This window comes from Microcaecilia unicolor, chromosome 8 (assembly GCF_901765095.1).
Source record: "Microcaecilia unicolor chromosome 8, aMicUni1.1, whole genome shotgun sequence".
Classification (NCBI taxonomy): domain Eukaryota; kingdom Metazoa; phylum Chordata; class Amphibia; order Gymnophiona; family Siphonopidae; genus Microcaecilia; species Microcaecilia unicolor.
The window spans coordinates 163,812,776-163,833,898 of NC_044038.1; the positions used below are offsets into that span (position 1 = coordinate 163,812,776).

Sequence of the window (21,123 nt, forward strand, 5' to 3'; positions counted from 1 at the left end):
GGCAATACTTACGTACTTATTTCTTTCCCTTCTCTCACCATAAACATGAAATGTAATTGCTGTACTAGTTTTTAACATCTTTATCAATATATTTCTGATACTGTATCAATTAGTCCCATTACTAGGTTTCAATTTGCTATTCTCCAGTTCACTTCATTTAACACATTTATATCCCACATTTTCCCACTTAGATGCAAGCTCAATGTGGCTTACACAATACCGGAGAGGCAGGCTTCCGGTTCGATAAAATACAAATACACAATATAGTAATCAACTTGAAAGAAACATAAATACAGAGCAAAAAAGAAATAAAGAGGGGGTGGTGACAGAAGTCCAATACGGGCCATAGTTTTTCTGTGTCGCAGGAAGTAGAAAGTTAATTTGGGTTAGGGGGGGTAGGCCTTCTTAAACAAGTTAGTTTTCAGTAATTTCCTGAAGTTGAGATGGTTATGAATAGAACTCAAGGTTTTGGGCAGAGCATTCCACAGTTGTGCAATTATGTAGGAAAAGCTGGATGCATAAGTTGATTTGTATCTAAGACCATTGCAGACTGGATAATGCAAATTTAAGTACGGGATACGCTGGCACTGTTTCTGGGAGGTAGATTTGAGGTTTAACATATATCCAGGAACTTCGCTGAAAATGGGACTAGTTCTGGGCAAGACTTCTACGGTCAGTGTCCTGAAAATGGCAGATACAAATCAAGGTAAGGTATACACAAGAAGTAGCACATATGAGTTTATCTTGTTGGGCAGACTAGATGGACCGTGCAGGTCTTTTTCTGCCGTCATCTACTATGTTACTATGTAAATAATCCTGTGGACCAGAGTGCAAACCTTGAAGGCAATACGTTCCTTGGTGGGAAGCAAAATGCAGTTTTTCATGAAGGGGTTTACATTAATTGTAGTTAGTCATTTTACTATATTAACAAAATTGTAAGTTTTATGTCAAGCTGTACATCGCCTTGGGTGAACCTTTTCATAAAGGTGGTTAATAAATCTCAATAAATAAAACAAAATACTGCACCCAAGAAATACATGCCTGAAAACTCTTGTGCCCAGCTTCTGGTGAAAAAAAATAGTTTGCTTCTTATAGTCCTTGATGGCTCTTCAGAACAGATTCTACAGCAAGGATTAGGGAATCCTTTAAGAAAAGCAATCCTGCAGCAGTCACATAAATAGCAAATACTGTTATTTTATTTCGTACATTCAAAAGGAGCTTCCCCCCTCCTTCCACACAGCCTCTTCCTCTCCACTTGAAAAAACTTGTTTTAAGCAACAGGAACAGAAAAGGGCCTATTTCATTCCTGAAGAAAACAATGTCTTAGAAAGCTTTTCCATTTTAAGACGATGCGACATCTTAAGAGAAGTCGTTCTAAAGAATTTGGCTTATGTCAAAGTGCCTTCCAGAACCTTGCTTGTGTCTTTGTGGCCTCTTGACTCCCTGCTGCGGAGCACAACTTCAGTATATGTTTTCTTTATCTAAAGGCAAAACTAGAAATTGGCTTCCACATACCACTGAAGCAGGACATTCTGTGAAAAGTCATTATTCCTTCCTGAGACAGACAGGATTGTTTTGTGTGTATGTGGGGAGGGGGAGGAGATAAGGTTTTCCTGATCCCATTAATGCCAGACCCACTTAACAAGCTTCTCCATCCTGTTCTCTGCTTGACCATTAAAGTACTAAACTTGTGAACTTTGTCATCCTATAGACTATAGACTGGTCCCATCTTAGAAAAGATTAAAAGGCTAATTACAAGACAGGGATTGTTAAAGTTAAGAACCATTACAGAGGCTAACCTGTAAGGGAAAGGGAGTTCAACTGGTTATAGCCAAAGCTTGTCATAAAATGGGATTCTTCTATATTTATTTATTCATTAGGATTTATCACCTTTTAGAAAGAATTCACTCAAGGTGGTGTACAGTAAGAATAGATCCAAAATGAGCAATACGCAATTACAGCAGTAAAAATATTCAAATAACTATATCAGCTACTGAATTCTTGAAGAAATATTTCTCTGATACTTTGCTAATACCTTCTGATAGCCACCTATTGGCGACTAAAATTATATTTCCTTTATAAATCTTCTTTATCAGAGAAAAGAGATGTAAGTTTAACCGACATTTTGGAAAATTCAGAAGTTATAGATAGAGTTATATTATTAGTGACTTTCGTCTTTGATTTAGATAGGAACAATGTTTTGAAATTGTATTTCCGATACATGGTTGATAGTTTTTTGGGTTGAAAGATGCATACATTTCCTGACATCAAGGGAATCGCAGACTGGGAGGTGTGAAGTCTTAGCTTTTAAGCCAGGAATCATTGCCCTAGGTGGGACCTTCCTAGCGCGATTCCCTTGTAAGTGTTTTATTTCCTTATTACTTATTTGTTTGAACCTAAGAAATTATAAGAGTTTATGGAAACAGATGAAGAATGCTCTGCAGCAACTTCCTTCAGTTACCACTGTACCGGCTGCAATGACCGATTAACCTTCCTCCCTCAGAAAATGTGAAGTGTAAGATTAACCATTTTGAGTTTTTCTTATTTTCTTTAAGATTGTTTTCCTGATCTTGGATCTTCCAATTGTGGACAATTATGTAAATATATATTGTTGAGAGAATGTTTTCCTTTTTATATTAATTTCTGTATTTCCTTACATTTATGTGATAAATGTGAATGTAATTAAGTAAAATGATAAATAAAAAAATATATATATATTCAAATAACAATACAAAGTATAGCGTGGAGGGGCATAATCGAAAGGGGCACCTAAGTTTTCCTGAGGACATCCTCTTTCGTTTCAATAATATGGTTGGGGATGCCCAAATCTTGAAATTTAGGTCCTCCCTAGTCTTGGTCGTTTCTAATTTTCAGCAATAAAGGAAACTAAAAACGCCCATCTCAGAAACGACCAAATGGAGGAGCCAGCATTCGTAGTGCACTGGTGTGTGTCCCCCCCCCCCCCCCCCCCGACATGCCAGGACACCAACCGTGCACTGCAGTGGACTTCAGAAAAAGCTCCCAGGTACATAGCTCCCTTACCTTGTGTGCTGAGCCCCCCAAAACCCACTCCCCACAACTGTACACCCACCACTACCATAGCCCTTATGGGTAAAGGGGGGCACCTAGATGTGGGTACAATGGGTTTCTGGTGGGTTTTGAAGGGCTCACATTTACCACCACAAGTGTAACAGGTAGGGGGGGGGGGTGGGCCTGGGTCCGCCTGTCTGAAGTGCACTGCACCCACTAAAAGTGCTCCAGGGACCTGCATACTGCTGTCATGGAGCTGGGTAAGATATTTGAGGCTGGCAAAAAATATTTAAAAAAAACATTTTTTTGAGGGTGGGAGGGGGTTAGTGACCACTGGGGGAGTAAGGGGAGGTCATCCCCGATTCCCTCCAGTGGTCATCTGGTCAGTTCAGGCACCTTTTTGTGGCTTGGTCATAAGAAAAAAGGACCAGGTAAAGTTGTCCAACTGTTCGTCAGGGACGCCCTTTTTTTCCATTGTGGGTTAAGGACGCCCATGTGTTAGGGATGCCCAAGTCCCGCCTTCGCTACGCCTCCAACACGCCCCTAGTAACTTTGGTCGTCCCCGCGACGGAAAGCAGTTGGGGACGCCCAAAATCAGCTTTCCATTATACCGATTTGGGCGACCCTGTGAGAAGGAAGCCCATCTTGTGATTTGTGTAGAAAGATGGGCGTCCTCTTTCGAAAATAAGCCTGATAGTATACTACTTACAATGTCAACACAGTACGTAATAGAACATTTTAATAGACAGCGTAGGGTGTAAGCAAAGATGGAACATACAGATAGGTAAGAGAGTAAGAGGTGTTAGAAAGTAAGGTGACTGACTTAAAGAAAGTTGCACGAGGTCAGAGAGATGGTTAAATATTATCTCAGCTAGGGTAGGGGTGGGTAAACATGTCCTGCTAGAGTCCCTGTCAATATTTAGTGCCATTTGGTCACCAAACCTAAGAAAATTAATCAGATTCATCTGACAAGACCTATCTCTAGTAAAACCACAAACGTTTTGGTTCACAAGCCCACAAAATTATGACATATGTTTAAATGAAACAACAGATGGTCACAACCTTCTGCAGAGACAGAGGGAGAAAGGTGACACCCGGTTTAGTGCACTTTTGATTCATTCTTGGCTCTCTTCTCTGCTTTCCACAGAACAGGGTTCATTTTTAATCGTGACCCAGACATAGGGTTTACCACCTCCTGCTTCTAAGAGTAGGTAAAGGGAAGGATTTCTCCTATTCGGGTCTGCTGGGCACTTCTTACTGTCCACCGTCAGAGATAGGATGCACAGCTTGAAGTGCCACGTCAAAGAATTACAAAAATGAGAATGAGAGGAAATCAAATGGAGCAAATTTGTTAGAGTTCCAATAAAAGCAGTGAAGACCAACTTTTGGCTTCTAAAGTAAAATATACCAGCAACATTTTGTGAAATATTCCTATTTAGCTCCTCCCACAATTAAAAATTTATGTATGGAACTGTTTGGTTGCTGAAACACTTCAGTTTTGATTTTCTTTGGCATTCAAGATTTGTGTGCGCTACTGGAAGATTCAATGACCGACCTTTCTGATCGAGGGACATTTGATTGTTTCATTCATTTTTGAGCAAGATCTTAATGCAGTGATGAGATTGTATTTTAGGAATTCTCAAGTACCCTTTTGTGGTCATAAAATCTGGATATATCCAGATGTAGCGAAGATTACAAAAGATAGGAGAAAGTTATTTTTGGTTCTTAAAGACGACACGAGGGCCCTTGGTGCATCTTTTTTTACTGGCATATCAACGTAAATATTTAGTTCAGTATCTAGGTATTAAGTAACAACTGAAAATGTTTTTGGATATGAAGAAACTTTCCAGTTGATCGAGGGAAACAACTGGTTAAAGCTATGAAGTATATGTGGGGTTAATTGGGTTAAGCCTTTTCTAAATATTGATCTTCTTATCTTTATTTCCCTCTTTAGTTGACGTCTAAGGAAGAAAGTATGAAGTTATTTTGAATAAACTTGGGTTTTTTCTTTTTTTTCCTCTCTATTTCTTTAAGCAAGTGTTAACTTGTAAGATGTTTCATATGTTATAAATAAAATAATAATTTTTTTTAACATGACAATGCATATTTTCAAAGCACTTAGACTTACAAAGTTACATAGAGGGGCATAATTGAACGAAAACGCCTATCTCCATGGGCGTTTATCTCCAAGAACGGGTCCGTGAAGGGGCGGACCGAACCGTATTTTGGGAAAAAATAGACGCCCATGTTTTATTCCACAATGTGTGAGCTGGGCGTTTTTGTTTTTCAGCGATAATGGAAAATGAAAGCGCCCAGCTCAAAAACGAATAAATCCAAGACATTTATTCGTGGGAGGGGCCAGGATTCGTAGTGCACTGGTCCCCCTCACATGCCAGGACATCAACCGGGCACCCTAGGGGGCACTTTTACAAAACCAAAAAAACAGGTAAAAGAGCTCCCAGGTGCATAGCACCCTTCCCTTGTGTGTTGAGCCCCCCAAATCCCCCTCAAAACCCACTGCCCACAAGTCTACACCATTACTATAGCCCTAAGGGGTGAAGGGGGGCACCTACATGTGGGTACAGTGGGTTTGGGGGGGTTGGACGACTAATAAGCATTAAGCAGCACAATTGTAACAGGTAGGGGGGATGGGCCTGGGTCCACCTGCCTGAAGTCCACTGCACCCCCTAACAACTCCTCCAGTGACCTGCATACTGCTGCCAGGGAGCTGGGTATGACATTTGAGGGTGAAAATAAAAATTTGTGAAACATCATTTTTTTGTGGTGGGAGGGGGTTAGGGACCACTGGGGGAGTCAGGGGAGGTCATCCCCGATTCCCTCCAGTGGTCATCTGGTCATTTAGGGCACTTTTTGGGGCCTTATTCGTGAAAAAACAGGGTCCAGGAAAAGTGTCCTAAATTCTAGCTAAAAACGCATACTTTTTTCCCATTATCGGTGAAATGCGCCCATCTTTGTTCGGCAGATAACCACGCCCCAGTTCCGCCTTCGCCACACCTCTGACACGCCCCCATCAACTTTGTCCGCATCCGCGACGGAGTGCAGTTGAAAACGTCCAAAAATCGGCTTTCGATTATACCGCTTTATTCGTTTTTGTGAGATAAACGTCCATCTCCCGATTTAGGTCGGAACTTGGGGGCGTTTTTCTCGTTCGATTATAAGCAGGACAGTAACCTATGGAACTTCGTAAGTCTAAGTGCTTTGAAAATGAGCCCCTAAAGTCACTGAACACCTCAGCATGTTGCACTACCTCATCAATTACTTTGGAAAATCTAGACACAAGGCTCCACCAAATTCTGCAGAGGTAGGACCTTAGAGGGACATCTGGCTTTTCACTCTTAAATGTTGGGCAGTGATTTGGGAGGAGGGTAAAAGTTACCAGTTTTCTCCGTGTATGTCCTCCCTTATAATCTGGAAAAAGATGCCCTTAGCTCTACCCGCCTAGATGTGAAGCTAAGTCTTGGGAAGACAGTAGTTTCAAAGGTGATGTGTGATTTGGCAAGGAACAGAAGGCGACAAAAGTTGGTACCTTTCCAAGGGGGAAAAAAAATAGGAAGGGGAACGAACTGAGGCTTTTTTTTTTTTTTAATTAGCTGCATAATACTGTTATTTTAAGCCCATTCTAATGCCTGCACTTAGTTTCCAGCTCAAGTCCAGCATGGTATCTGACAAAACCTTTTTAATTGTGGGTTAAAAACTAACTCTCCTCTTTCCTAAATATAATTTGTTCTACATTTGTTTTCCTGGATTGCGGAGCACAGTGTACAAGGGGGGGAAACACCCAACTTCCATCTACCAAGAGGACTGATCAAACGCCAGCAGAGAGGAAGTCTTTACTAAGTGCATCCAGATCCCCATTCTCCTACGTCTTAAGTGCTCCATCTCCAGTCCTCAATGCTTTCCTTCGGAGAATTAGTTTAACTTGAGGTATGCACCAAAACAGAACTCAAAGGGGGGGGGGGGGGCAAAAACAGATTTACAGAGAGCCAGAGAGGAGCTCCTGGCTGCAGTCATTTTACTATGGCTCAGAAGAAGCAAAAGCAAGTTCTGATGGAAATGAAAAATACTCCCTAGGGTGAGAAATCGCAACTCACTCAGGAAATATTAATTTCATGCAGGAAGCTAGTGTTCAACTATCCCCTTACATGCAAGGTCGTTAATTGTTATGAATGCCGTAACAAGGCAATCCACTCTCACTGGGGGCATAATCTAGATGCCCTCTTCTACCCAGAAAGAATAAGCTAGCATGAAGCACTCATCAGTGCCACATCACTACAGCAACAAACTCTTCAGCAGTATTGCCCCCTTCGCTCCCAATACCCAACTGACTGGAATTCAGACCCTTCAAGCAATCAGACAAGTACTTGCCTTTGAAAGATTAGCTTACATGGAAATATAAAAATATATATATTTAAACTGACCGTAATCCACCTTAAAGTACCACCAAAAAGGAATAAGCTAAAGCGCAAATCCCTTCCCTTCGTGCTCACAACAGACTACATGTTTTGCTACTATAGTTCTTTTTTTCTCCTTCCTCCAGAACTGAGATTTGCTTTCTCATTCTTTTTTTTTTTTTTTTGGGGGGGGGGGGGGGAGGTCAGATTTTGTTAGTTCAAAGGTAGCCATCCCTGCTACTTTTGTTTTTTTTCCCACAGTACAGGACCTGAACATGTATACCCTGGAGGAAAGAAGAAACAGGGGTCATATGATACAGACGTTCAAATATTTGAAAGGTATTAATCTTCAAACGAACCTATTTCAGAGACGGGAAGGTGGTAGAAGTAGAGGACATGAATTGACGGGGGGGGGGGGGGACTCAGGAATAATGTTGGGAAGTATTTTTTCACCGAGAGGGCGGCAGATACCTGGAATGCCCTCTCACAGGAGGTGGTGGTGGATGAAAACAGTAACGGAATTCAAAAATGTGTGGGATAAACACAAAATAATCCTGTTTAGAAGGAATGGATACAAAGAAGCTTAGCAGTTATTAGATGGCAACACCAGTAATTGGAAAGCAAAGCCAGTTCTGGGCAGACTTTTCGTGGTCTGTGCCGTGATCATGGCTGGACGGATTTTAGAACAAGAACAGTGCCGGACAGACTTCTATGGTCATACCTTATGCTATGAGTTTATCTTGTTGGGCAGACTGAATAGACCGTACAGATCTTTATCTGCCATCATCTACTATGTTACTATGACATGTATTTCTGTTTTTTTATTCCTCTGCTACTCCATTATATGCAGAATCTGGCTAGATTTCCAGCTCAGTTTCTCCCAGATTCTATATAGGTCACCCAAAGCTGGGTGTTGGAATTTGCACATAGATCCGAGATTCATGTGCGCAACTTAATAAGGAAATGGGCACTATTTGGCCGCTTGATCTCCCCTTGCATGCTATAAATTAGTGCCTAACTTTTCCCATGCACGACCCAAAAGGGGATGTGGTCATGGGAGTTCCGCCCCCCCCAACTTATACAATAGTGCTGATCCGCACCTATTGTCAGGAACTTGTGACCTGGAGTGGCCATTGTTGGAAACAGGATACTGGGCTTGATGGACCTTTAGTCTGACCCAGTATGGCTACTCTTATGTTCTTATCATAGTCTGCAATTGAGACAAACATGGAAAACAACAGCTTGCCCTGGGACTTGTAGTATGGAATGTTGCTACTCAGATTCCACATGGAATCTTGTCACTCTGTAGTATTCCAGAATTTTGCTATTCTTTGGGGTTCTACATAGAATGTTGCCACAATTTGGGTTTCTGCCAGATACTTGTGACCTGACTTGGCCACTGGAAAATGTGATACTGGGCTAGATGGACCATTGGTCTGACTCAGTATGGCTACTCTTAAGTTCTTAGTCTGTCCCAGTATGGCAAGGCTTATATTCTATTATTTATTTTTTTAATTTGTTTTTGGGTTTTTTTTTTTGGGGGGGGGGGGGGGTCCTACTCCTATTTCTCCTCCAGAGGGTCTCCATCAATAATACTTAAGTTCCTACTGTGGAATTTCCTGTCTTAAGTTATCTTGGGGCAAATGTTGTTCTTAATATAATCACTTTTAAATAAATGGTTAATAAGTACACAATGGAAACTGATAACATTGTAGTGATAATCATTCCATTTTGATGCAGCTGCCCTGTGGTAATGTTAACTTTGAGGCTAAATTACACTGACTGTAAAGTGCATGTCTTCAGACAATCATCCTCTACTTAATGTTATTAGAATTAAAGGCCCCAGGTTCCTTTGTCTATCTAGGGAGTACTTCACAGTACAATGCAAACGTCTGGGGCTCCCTGTGCCTCTCCTTTTCAAGGGTCTGATTGTTCACATTCCGCCCTGGTGTGATGCAGCTCCCCCGACCTTTTAAAGAGCTAACAAAGCAGCAGGTCAGGGGAGCTGCAGTTAGCTGGGCTGAAGTTGGTCAGATTGATATACTTCCCCCAAGTTGCAAGGAAATACAAGTGTAACACTATTTATCCTATCAAAAAAGAAAATAGAAAAGAAGAACTGTAAAGTTATTTTAAAAAGAAAAAGTAATTTGGGAGCTTGCTTCCAAGTACCTGGGATTCTTGTTATCTACATCCTCACCTGTCCTCCTTAAGGGGACGATTCTTAGAGGTCCTGTGCTGTAGGGAACAGCACAGTAAAACAGCTCCCCAATTCACAGCTCTAACGCTATGCAAATCATATGCACGCTGTGTAAGGGGGAGGAACGTGCCTGGCGCATGCACATGAAAGCTGTATGGTAAGCATTGCTCGTGTGCAAGCCCAATCAAACTGGGGTGCAGGAAGCCCAGGCAGAAGAAATAACCTGCGTTTTCCCTTTGTTTCTGGACTCACCTTCTTCATCTACTTCATTTAAAAGTGAACTGTCTCAGCTCCTCTCTTTGGACAGGCCACTTCCTTCAGGGTTACACAAGGGATGAACCTGAAAGGACACCTTAGCATGTTCCTTATTGCTGGAAAGGTGGCTAATTGTAAGACTGTGGGGTGGAAAAGAAAGCCCATAGCCAAGAAAGACTAGAAACACCCTATCAGCTTCAAGCCAGCGGTACGTTTTCAGCGTTATGGCAGGGGTCTGTTGTGTGCTGGTTCTCTGGGCATTGGGAGGTAATACCTAATGATCTCTAAAAGATTAGAGATTTAAATGTAGGCAAAACCTAATCTGTGGTAATCTTTCGTGCGCATGCTGTTTCCAGCGTCGGTACTCTCTGAACATCCTGCGCACTCCAACCCTGGTGCTAGTCCATACTAATTGCCTCTAGCATCAGCATTTGAGCATCGGTCCCTAAGAACGATTAGAAAAACAGAAACATGACGGCAGATAAAGGCCATATGACCCATCCAGTCTGCCCATCCTCTGTAACCCCTAATTCATCCTGTTCCTAAGCGATCCCACTTTTATCCCATGCCTTTTTAAATCCCGGAACAGTCCTCAAATCCACCACCTCCACCGGGAGGCCATTCCATGCCTCCACCACCCTTTCTGTGAAATACTTCCTTAGGTTAGTCCTAAGCCTGTTCCCTCTTAACTTTGTCAAATGCCTCCTCAGTAGCCTAGTGGTTAGTGCAGTGGACTTTGATCCAGGGGAACTGAATTCGATTCCCACTGCAGCTCCTTGTGACTCTGGGCAAGTCACTTAACCCCTTCATTGCCCCTGGTACAAAATAAGTACCTGAATATATGTAAACCGCTTTCAATGTAGTTGCAAAAACCTCAGAAAAGGCGGTATATCAAGTCCCATTTCCCTTTCCCTCATTCCAGAGCTCTCCCTCTAGACCGACTCCATCCTGTTTATATCTTTCCGTAGGTACGGTCTCCAGAACTGCACGCAGTACTCCAAATGAGGCCTCACCAGAGACTTATACAACGGCACTATCACCTCCTTTTTCCTGCTGGTCATGTCTCTCTTTATGCACCCAAGCATCCTTCTGGCTTAAAAGCAAGCATTTCCAAAAGTGTGCAGTATTATAGTTTTCTACATTCTTCCTCCATGCAAAAAAAACCAAAAAGTCAAATTCCTATAAGACAATGCTCCATCTCCCACATTCCAATTCTCTTACTAATAACGAAACTAAACTCAATTTAGATTAAAAACTTCTCTACCTCAGGTTCAGTTTCTCCAGTGACACTCAGTATAGCCCCCTTGAGATAAGAAAATATAAGGCTGCTGGAAAACCTCTTCCTGTATGCTCCTCCAAGACAAAAAGGAAAGAATAACATTTCTTACACTGAAAAAAGCAGCAAGCAAAAGAATTTTAATTAAAAAAAAAAAAGAAAAGAAAATGCATGAAGTATGCATTAGCACATGCAAAAATTAGACATCAGCCCGTTCTCTGTAATCATTTGCTATACCAGGTGTAGTATGTATGTACAAATTTTAGAAGCAAATATTGTTAAACAATTTTTTAAAATAATTACTTTAACTTCATTTCTTAAATCTGCAGACATCAGATAAGGATACTGTGTCTTGGTGATAAAGCAGTCTACCACCACCAAGAAAAATCCAATCAAGGGGTCAAACAGATAATCCTAAATATACTGATAAATATATGTTAATCATTGAAACATTTTATAGGGCTTGGCTCCATATATTTTGGTGATGGAGAGAGGGATGCTCTCTCTCCTTTTTTGTTTAAAACTCAAGATCCTTTATATGAAGAATAAATTGCAAAATACATTCTTTGCCGTGACTGGTTCTAAAAGTAAGTAGTACTGAATAGTTATCATTGCACACACACACACACACCCTTGTCTTTTTTCCTTCTCTCCTTCCCTTTCCTGCTATTGCTGCTTCCATTGCCTCAGGTATAAACTTGCATTGTAAGCCTTTTAGGGCTAGATGTACTAAAGTCCTTGGAAGAGCTGTTGCCTTACAGATTCCATAGCGAATAGGCAGGGAACGAGAATGCAGGGAACCGCCATGCATCAAGAAAATGGAATGCAAATGAGCTGCTCCTTGTAGCTCACTAGCATTCTCTATTTCCTCGGAAAACAGTCGGCCAGTTGAGCATGAGCAGAGCAGCCAAGCGTTATGCTGGCAGCTCTGCGCATGCCAAAGATGTCCAAAAAGGATATCCCTGACGAGCACTTGTTAGAGCCGCGGGCTAGAGCGCAAGCTGCAGGCGCCGGTACAGCCCATGATCCCTGCCGCCCCACTCTCGGAAGAAGGGGGTGGATTGCAGCTGACCGTGCAGACCCTCCTCCTCACAAACGCGTGGCTCTGGGGGGTGAGAGTTGCACCAAATTACCACCGCCAGCATCGGGACGTGCGAGGACGCCTAACATGGACGTCCTTCACTGAAACATTATAAAAAAGGATGGTCCTGACGAGCAATTGGACGTTTTTCCCCAGATTTTTTGTGATGGGTGTTCTTCTGCGATGACGTCCAAATAAAAAAACTATTTAGACGTCCCTTTCGATTATGCCACCCTCCAGGTCTCTCTCCACCAATCACAGCACGTTTAGTTCGGAGAAGCATTTAGTGCATGCCACGGTTTACTATTTGCTCATTAAGTTTAGTGCATCTGGCACTTGGTGACAGAATACCTACTGTTCCTGAATCTAACTCCCCTTACTACTACTATTTAACATTTCTAAAGCGTTACTAGGGTTACGCGGCGCTGTACAATTTAACATAGAAGGACAGTCCCTGCTCAAAGAGCTTATAATCTAAAGGACAAATGTACAGTCAGTCAAGTTGGGGCAGTCTAGATTTCCTGAAAGGTATAAAGGTTAGGTGCAGAAACCAACACTGAAGAGGTGGGCTTTGAGCAAGGATTTGAAGATGGGTAGGGAGGAGGTTTGGCGTAAGGGCTCAGGAAGTTTATTCCAAGCATAGGGTGAGGCGAGACAGAATGGGCGAAGCCTGGAGTTGGCTGTGGTGGAGAAGGGTGCTGAGAGGAGGGATTTGTCCTGTGAGCGGAGGTCTCAGGCGGGAACATAAGGGGAAATGAAAAGGTGTGAGCCAGGGGCATAGCCAGACCTCACAGTGGGAGGGGGCCAGAGCCCGGGTGGGGGGGCACATTTTGGTCTGCCGCCCCACCGCCACAGCAGCAAAGTACCTAGGCTGGTGGGGGTCCCCAACCCCTGCCAGCTGAAGTCTTCTCCAGCGCCGGTCTCCGGCACCGCCACCGCCATGTTGCCTGCTCTGCTCTCTCTTCCTCCTCACGTCCTGCACGCTCCTTTAAATAAAACTAAGCATGCTCAATTTCACGTGCAGGACGTGAGGGGGAAGAGAGAGCAGGGCCGGAGACCGGCGCTGGACAAGGCTTCAGCTGGCGGGGGTTGGGGACCCCCACCAGCAAAACCAGGGGCCCGGAGGAAATTTTTTTTTGGGGGGGGGGACCTAGGCCCCCGTGGCCCTACATAGCTATGCCACTGGTGTGAGCTGAACCCAAATTCAACTTTATGGCATTTTTCATACCTATGTACACATTAATACTCCAGAATTATATCACAAATACAACTTTTATTGCATCTATGTGTCTTTACAGAACTTCTGTGGTGTGGTTTCCAACCCTCGCTCATGCAAGTTCCCACCTGGCAAGCAGTCACTCAGAAGAATGACAGTGAAAAGATGATTCCTCCTGAGGAAGAGTATTGAAATGCGGTGCAGCATCGGGGGGGGGGGGGGGGGGGGGGGGGGAGAATTGTGGTGAATATGAAAAGTATCTGCCTTGAAGGTGGTTTTAGTCACCCTTCACCCGTGACCTGCAACTGGTTGTAAAAATTGAAAACTGGCAATGTACCATCCGAGTTCAGCAGATGTATTCATTTTGAGCGTTAATGAACGCAGCGGTTGATTTTCACTGCTGTGAGTCACACCGGCTGTGGAGCACAAGCAAGGATATGCTTTGTGCCGCCGCATAAACTCATGATCAGCGCTATTGAATGCGCTCACAGAAAGAACAGTACATAAGAAGATAAGCACCAGTTCATTTGTGATGGACATTTGCTGATGGATATTTGCGCACTGTAACAGCCATAGTACATGAATTGTATTTATGATGTTTAATTACATTTACTTTGTACTGGTTGAGTGAAGTGTGAATGGTGAATGAATGGTGGTGTATTTATATGTGTTTTGTAGATGTGTCATTTGGTTTGTAAAGACACACAGATGCAATAAAAGCTGTATTTGTGATATAATTTTAGAATCTTAATGTGTACATTTATGATATGACTCTGGTGGTTTAGCATTTCCCCTCATTTGTAAGCTTTATTTCTCATACCTAGTCAGGTTTCTACCATTCTGAAACCACTGTACACTAAATTCTGTTATCAAATCTTGCCATAATATATACCCTTGGAAATTTCATTTATTACCACTTATATACTGCTCTTATCCAAAGCAGAGTACAAAATACAAAAAAAATGAAACATCTCAATTACTAACAGCTACAAGAAAATAGCAAAAAACAATACAGATTCATCACTGCATTGCATCCTTGCTAAACACAACATCAACACATGCATGCAACATGTTGTGTTGTAGCAAAAATGTGTTTAAAAAAATATCAGAAATTAACATGTATTTACAGAACATATCCTGGAGAACAAAAAGCTTTGTTTTCACTATAGCTTACTTCTCACCCTATTTTCACACAGGAACAATCTCCTTACTAAGCAGCAGCTAATGCATTAGAATCACCCAGCACCAGCAAGGCTCATTTGCATTCTGACAATATAACAGGTTGTTAGTAAATTGATCCATTAGCCCTCTTCAATTCTACAGAAACCAAAGGAGAGCAAAACATTCCCCAAGTTCAACCATTACCTGAATTTTTAGTATGCACAAGCACACACATTTCTACTTAAAGCAAACTACAGATGTATCACATCTCAGCCAATTACTGATCCACCTTGCAGGCCATGCAGCTGGAGAAATTCCCCTTGAAGCAAATTTATCATAAAATACATAAAAGCCAATCCTGATTCTTAGTGTGCAAGTTAAAGACTGTCTGAACATTTTTAGGCTGTTGTTTGATATAGCCATCGGATAATTTAAATAAAAAAGAAAGAGATAAAGTATGTCTATCACACAGCTAGAACAGAGAAAGGGGTAAGGGGATTTGATTTAGCGCCTTTCTGTGGTTACAATCAAAGCGGTTTACATATTATATACAAGTACTTATTTTGTACATGGGGCAATGGAGGGTTAACTGACTTGCCCAGATTCACAAGGAGCTGCAGTGGGAATCGAACCCACTAACCCCATTCCATGTAGAACTTCAAATAGGGAAAGGGAAGTGGGATTTGATATCGGCAACTACATTCAAAGACGTCTGCATAGTATATACAGGTTCTTATGCAATGGAGGATTAAGTGACTTTGCCCAGAGTCACAAGGAGCTGCAGTGGGAATCGAACCCAGTTCTCCGCTGCACTAACCACTAGGCTACACATTCTGGTGCCCACACTGATGAAGCCAAGCAAGAAGCATCACACTATAACTTAAGACATACATGGCGAACAGAAAGAAACAGTTTAGCGAGTGACCTTTATTCTGAGAGCCTGATGGATGTCTGCTGCCAGCTGTCCTTTCCACCACTGCTCTCCCAACTCCATTCTTCCCATGCAGACAAAAGAAAACTATCCTAGAAAACGAAGAAAAAAAAAACAAAAAATTAACCTCTGCTGCCAAAGCAGCCAGAAAAACATGCCTGCATTCTCCTTCCCTCCCAGTCGCCAAATGCTTCAGTCTAATTAATCAGCCGCTGATAAGAGAAGTGAAACAATCGGTATTTTAAAATGCATTGTTGTGAGCTGGGTTGCACGGTAGGGCACGCGCAGATGCCAGCAGCACATTATGCCCAGACCAAAGTTTCCGAAAGAAATGCATTTTCGTTTTCTGCAAAATCATTTTCCTATATTACATTCTTGCTCACTTTGAATTAAAGTTTTTGCACATTAGTACCTCCAAACTTTTTTTTTTTTTTCGAATCCGGAATCTAGCAGATCCGATGCTTCATGGCAATTTTTCCGCTTTCAGCTTCACCGATGCACTCGGCATCCCCGGTCCGATCCCTGGCAAAGGAAAGCGGCAGATTTGTATTTTTAAAAGGGCGATCAGAGATCTCGTTCCCCACCCGCTTATCACCTCCTCCAGCCCTTGCAACTGATTGTGGAGTTTCATCAGGAACTCATTTCTCCCCGTCTCTCCAATCCCCCTCGCTCCCCCTAGGCGCCAACATTTCAAAATGGTCGGGGGGTACCAAACGCGATGTAGATCACCCCTCCCCAGACACAAATGAAGGAGCTTACTCAAAATTGGGGGTGCTCAGCACACACAGAACCATCTCTTATTATGCACCGCAGCCCCCTCCCCCAGAGACCCACGAGCCAAGCGCAGGTGGGAATCGGCTTCAGGTTACCTTGATCCTGCTCAGACGCTTTTGTCCCGTCCCAACATGCTGGTAGCGAGGAGGACATTAATCCCGAGGCCGAATCCCCATGGGTGGGCAGTTCATGCTTCCTCTCCCACAACCAGCAGAGTAAAAACCGAGGATCGGCGACGTGCACCCTTCCCCCACCCCCTCATCCCGATCTGGCGACTGGCGGCTACTATCGCTAAAGAGCCAGGGCGACTCAGTCAGCCGCTGCTGCTCAGCATGCCTGCGATTTGCAAACGCACCCGCCCAACAAGCACAGAAATCTGGGAAATGTAGTCCTCTGGGGAGCAGCCAATATGGACGCGTTTTCACTAATGAACGACTGGCCAGCGCCACCTACAGGTCGTGGGCGACTTTCTATCACGGTTCCCGCCTAAGGTTGCAATTAGCTCCAGATGGCCTGACAGGGTTGATCCACTGGGTTTACCTTACCCCACTGCACACAGGAATTTATAATCTTGCTTTTCTGCCAGAATGCAGTGGGGAAATCAGAACTACAAGTCCCAGCATGCAGTAGGGCAAAACCAGGACTGACTGAATCTGGCTCCAGCTGGCAACCTTATTATTCCCACTCCCAGTAAGCATTGGGGTGTGTCTCCTTAAAGGCACCATTTTCAGCCCGGCTTGTGGGTGATCTCTTGAGACTAGTTCCTCCTTTTTTGTTTAAGGCAGATCTTCCAAGATTTTAGGGCAGGTCCTAGATTTCTGCCAAACTCATCTGGTGCATTATAGGACCTGCAGCACTAGTTTCAATGGACAAGTTTCAGTAGAGAGGTGTGGTAGGCATGTTAGTCCACTCTTAAAGGTTATCAATAGAAATCAAACAAAATAAAACATGGAAAAGAAAATAAGATGATACCTTTTTTATTGGACATAACGTAATACATTTCTTGATTACCTTTCAAAGGTTGCCCTTCTTCCTCTGATTTCCGATCTGAGGAAGAAGGGCAACCTTCGAAAGCTAATCAAGAAATGTATTATGTCCAATAAAAAAGGTATCATCTTATTTTCTTTTCCGTGTTTTATTTTGTTTGATTTCTATTGATAACAATGGACAAGTCTTAAACCAGGACGCAGAGGCGTAGCCAGATGTTGAATACAATAGCACCTATGTGGATCAGCCCTTCAGCTTCACACTGATGCCTATTTTACAAAAGGTCTGCTCCCCTTGACATCAAAACCTGGCTACTCTTCTGCCAGGTCTGGCAAAAATGTCTCCCTTCTGAAACTGGATAACTGGGGGCTGCCCTGATGGACAGTATTTATAGTTTACGGTAGTAAATTTAGAACAAATCGGAGAAAATATTTCTCCACTCAACGTGATATTAAATGCTGGGATTTGTTGCCAGAGAATGTGGTAAAAGCAGTTAGCCTAGAAGGGTTTTAATAAAATTTGAATACTTTCTTAAAAGAAAAGTCCATAAGCCATAGTTAAGATGGACTGGGGAAAATCCAGTACTTTTTTTTTCTAGGATAAGCAGTATAAAATCTGTTTAGCTGTTTTAGTGTATTGCCAAGTACTTGTGACCTGGATTGGCCACTGTAAGGAAGAAGATACTGGACTTGATGGACCTTCAGTCTGTCCCAGTATGGCAACGCTTATGTTCTTATTGTTTATTAATTTATATTCTGCCTAAACCTAGCTGGATTACAAGTTGTACATACAAAATCATAACCCATAAAAGTATTAATGTTAAAATCATAAAACAATAATAAATAACAAACTAAGGAGAAAGTTATCAACATGGGCCACTGAAGAGTGTTATTTCACAATTAACCTCAGTTATTAGCAACTAGGTCTCAGGCCCTGATGTTCAAAAGTAAACGCTAGAGACAATTAGCGCCAGACTAACACCCACATTTACCTGCACAAAATGTTCAGAGGCCCAGAGTGTGGGAACAAACAAGCACGCAGATGAATAGCGCAAGAAATATGCTAATGTAGTCAAGCTCATGTAAATTAGGTCATTTTGTATTCTTCCCCAATGCTCAGAAAAGAGCGCCCAAAACAAAACTGCCTTACTGTTGCAAAAAAATAACACCAGCCTGCTTATTTTCAAAGGAGAAGGGCGGCCATCTTCCGACACAAATCGGGAGATGCCAGCCTTCTCCTAATGCCGGCCAAATCGGTATAATCGAAAGCTGATTTTGGCCGGGTTCAACTGCTTTCTGTCGCAGGGCCAGCCAAAGTTCAAGGGGGCATATCGGCAGTGTACTGAAGGCGGGATGGGGGCGTGGTTAAGAGATGGCCGGCCTCGGCCAATAATAGAAAAAAGAAGGCCGACCCTGATGAGCATTTGGCCGACTTTACTTGGTCCCTTTTTGTTCACGACCAAGCTTCAAAAAGGTGCCCGAACTGACCAGATGACCACCGGAGGGAATCCGGGATGACCTCCCCTTACTCCCCCAGTGGTCACCAACCCCCTCCCAACCTAAAAAAAAATTTAAAACACATTTTTTTGCCAGCCTCAAATGTCATACCCAGCTTCATCACAGCAGTATGCAGGTCCCTGGAGCAGTTTTTAGTGGGTGCAGTGCACTTCAGGCAGGCGGACCCAGGCCCATCCCCCCCTACCTGTTACACTTGTGGTGGTAAATGTTGAGCCCTCCAAAACCCACTGTACCCACATGTAGGTGCCCCCCTTCACCCCTTAGGGCTATGGTAGTGGTGTACAGTTGGGGGGAGTGGGCTTTGGGGGGGAGCTCAGCACCCAATTTAAGGGAGCTATGCACCTGGGAGCAATTTGTGAAATCCACTACAGTGCCCCCTAGGGTGCACAGTTGGTGTCCTGGCATGTGAGGGGGACCAGTGCACTACAAATGCTGGCTCCTCCCACGACCAAATGGCTTGGATTTGGCCGGGTTTGAGATGACTGCCATTAGTTTCCATTATCGGCGAAAACCATTGGCGGCCATCTCTAATGCCGGCGATCTCTAAGGGCGGCCCAAATGTTGAGATTTGGCTGGCCCCGAACGTATTATCGAAACGAAAGATGGCCGGCCATCTTGTTTTGATAATACAGTCGGGTACACCGCTTGACGGGGCCGTCCTTAGAGATGGCCGGCCCCATTCGATTATGCCCCTCCAGGTCGGAGCAGGCATTAGTGTGTTGAAAGAGAGGATTTTGCATGATTCTTTCTTAAAAATATGCTGGTTTTGATTGCTTTTGGAGGCAGAAGGAAGCCTGTGCAAGCCCTTAAGCGCTGGTCATGTGAAACAAATATTTGCATATCACAACAGACCCAAAAGTGAAAGCACACATTGGCGTCTGTTTCTTGCATTCAAATATAAGCGTCAAAGCTAAAAAAATAAAAATGAAATGCTTATATTTAGGACACAGAAAACAGAAACCAATGCATGCTTCACATTTGGGTTTTGCACCCGTGAGCCGAGCTTACTGCTGAACCCATCTACGCATGCACCAAGCACAATCCTGCTGAACTCCCTAATGCTCAATGCTATGAGCGCACCTATATTTGCATCTCATTAGCGCTGACCATTAGTTGTTCTTTTGTGCTTTTCCAGTGGTATTTTTATGGAGCTGTTTGGAACAGCGCTAGAGTTTTTGAGCATCTGCCTGTCAGTGGATAAAATGGGACCTATACTATAATGGACAAAGTTAATGGTAAAATAACAGGCCTTGCAAGTTGTATTATTGTATTCACATAGTAATGAGGTGTTTTTCATGCTTTGCATCTTTAAGACAGAGGATAGTGACGTTTCTGGAAGCCAGTGGATTGCGGGACCCAAGGCAGCATGAATTTACTAGAGTCAGACGTTCTTTACTCAGTCCTCGGGACATACCTAGCCAGTCAGCTTTTCAGGATACCCACAGGGAATATGCATGAGATAAATTTGCATGCACTGCCTCCATTCTATGCAGATCTGTCTCATGCATATTCATTGTGGGTTCCTGAAAACCCCAACTGGTTAGGTGTGTCCTGAAGACTGGATTGAGAACCTCTAATCTAAGGCAAGGGTTCTCAAACCAGTCATCGGGACACACCTAGCCAGTCAGGTTTTCAGGATATCCGCAATGGATATGCATGATATAGATTTGCATGCCCTACCTGCATGGTATGCAAATTTTTCTCATGCATGTTGTGGCCAGTTAAATCGCATTGAATATCCACTCCTTGGCTTTTTGCTAGAACATTTTTGTAATATATTGATGGTTTAACTATTAATGCTTTTACGTTTCCTGGTTTCCTTGTATGTGCATTTTCAATGTGGTCCGTGGGATTATGGTGTTGTTCTATCACCCCTCCTTTATTATTACAGTGTTTGTTTTTATTATTTTTGTTGCTTCTGTGTTGTTGCTTACAGTTAAATTAATTGATATTATTTTACGTAAACCACTATGAAGGTTCATGTGAATGGCGGTGTGTCAAATATTAAATAATGAAATCATATCCCCCCTCTCCTCCTTTCTTCCACAGTATACATATTGAGACCTTTAAGTCTGTCCCCAAACACTGTATGATGAAGACCACTGACCATTTTGGTAGCCACCTTCTGGACTAGATCCATCCTTTTTATATCTTTTTGAAGGTGTGGTCTTCCAAATGTATAGAGTACTGTAAAGGGACCCTTTTACAAATCAGTGGTAAGCACGAAATGGTATACTGTGGGGTATGCTGAGGCATCCTGAGGTGATTTTGCCACGTACGTGTGCT

General features: G+C 43.0%; 1 protein-coding gene across 4 annotated transcripts in view; it reads right to left on the bottom strand.

Annotated features, from left to right (window-relative positions):
- Positions 1–21,123, bottom strand: part of CCNJL (cyclin J like) — a 68,187-nt gene that overhangs the window by 33,528 nt on the left and 13,536 nt on the right. For 3 of the 4 annotated variants that reach the window (XM_030213198.1, XM_030213196.1, XM_030213200.1), the window contains exons 2-3: positions 15,972–16,081; positions 15,554–15,651 (exon numbers count right to left, since the gene is read on the bottom strand). In XM_030213198.1, the coding sequence (XP_030069058.1) occupies positions 15,554–15,631 (78 nt within the window). In that variant the 5' untranslated portion in view covers positions 15,632–15,651; positions 15,972–16,081. Of the gene's footprint in view, positions 1–15,553; positions 15,652–15,971; positions 16,082–16,428; positions 16,860–21,123 lie in introns of those variants that run through there. The other variant, XM_030213197.1, reaches the window with a different exon arrangement.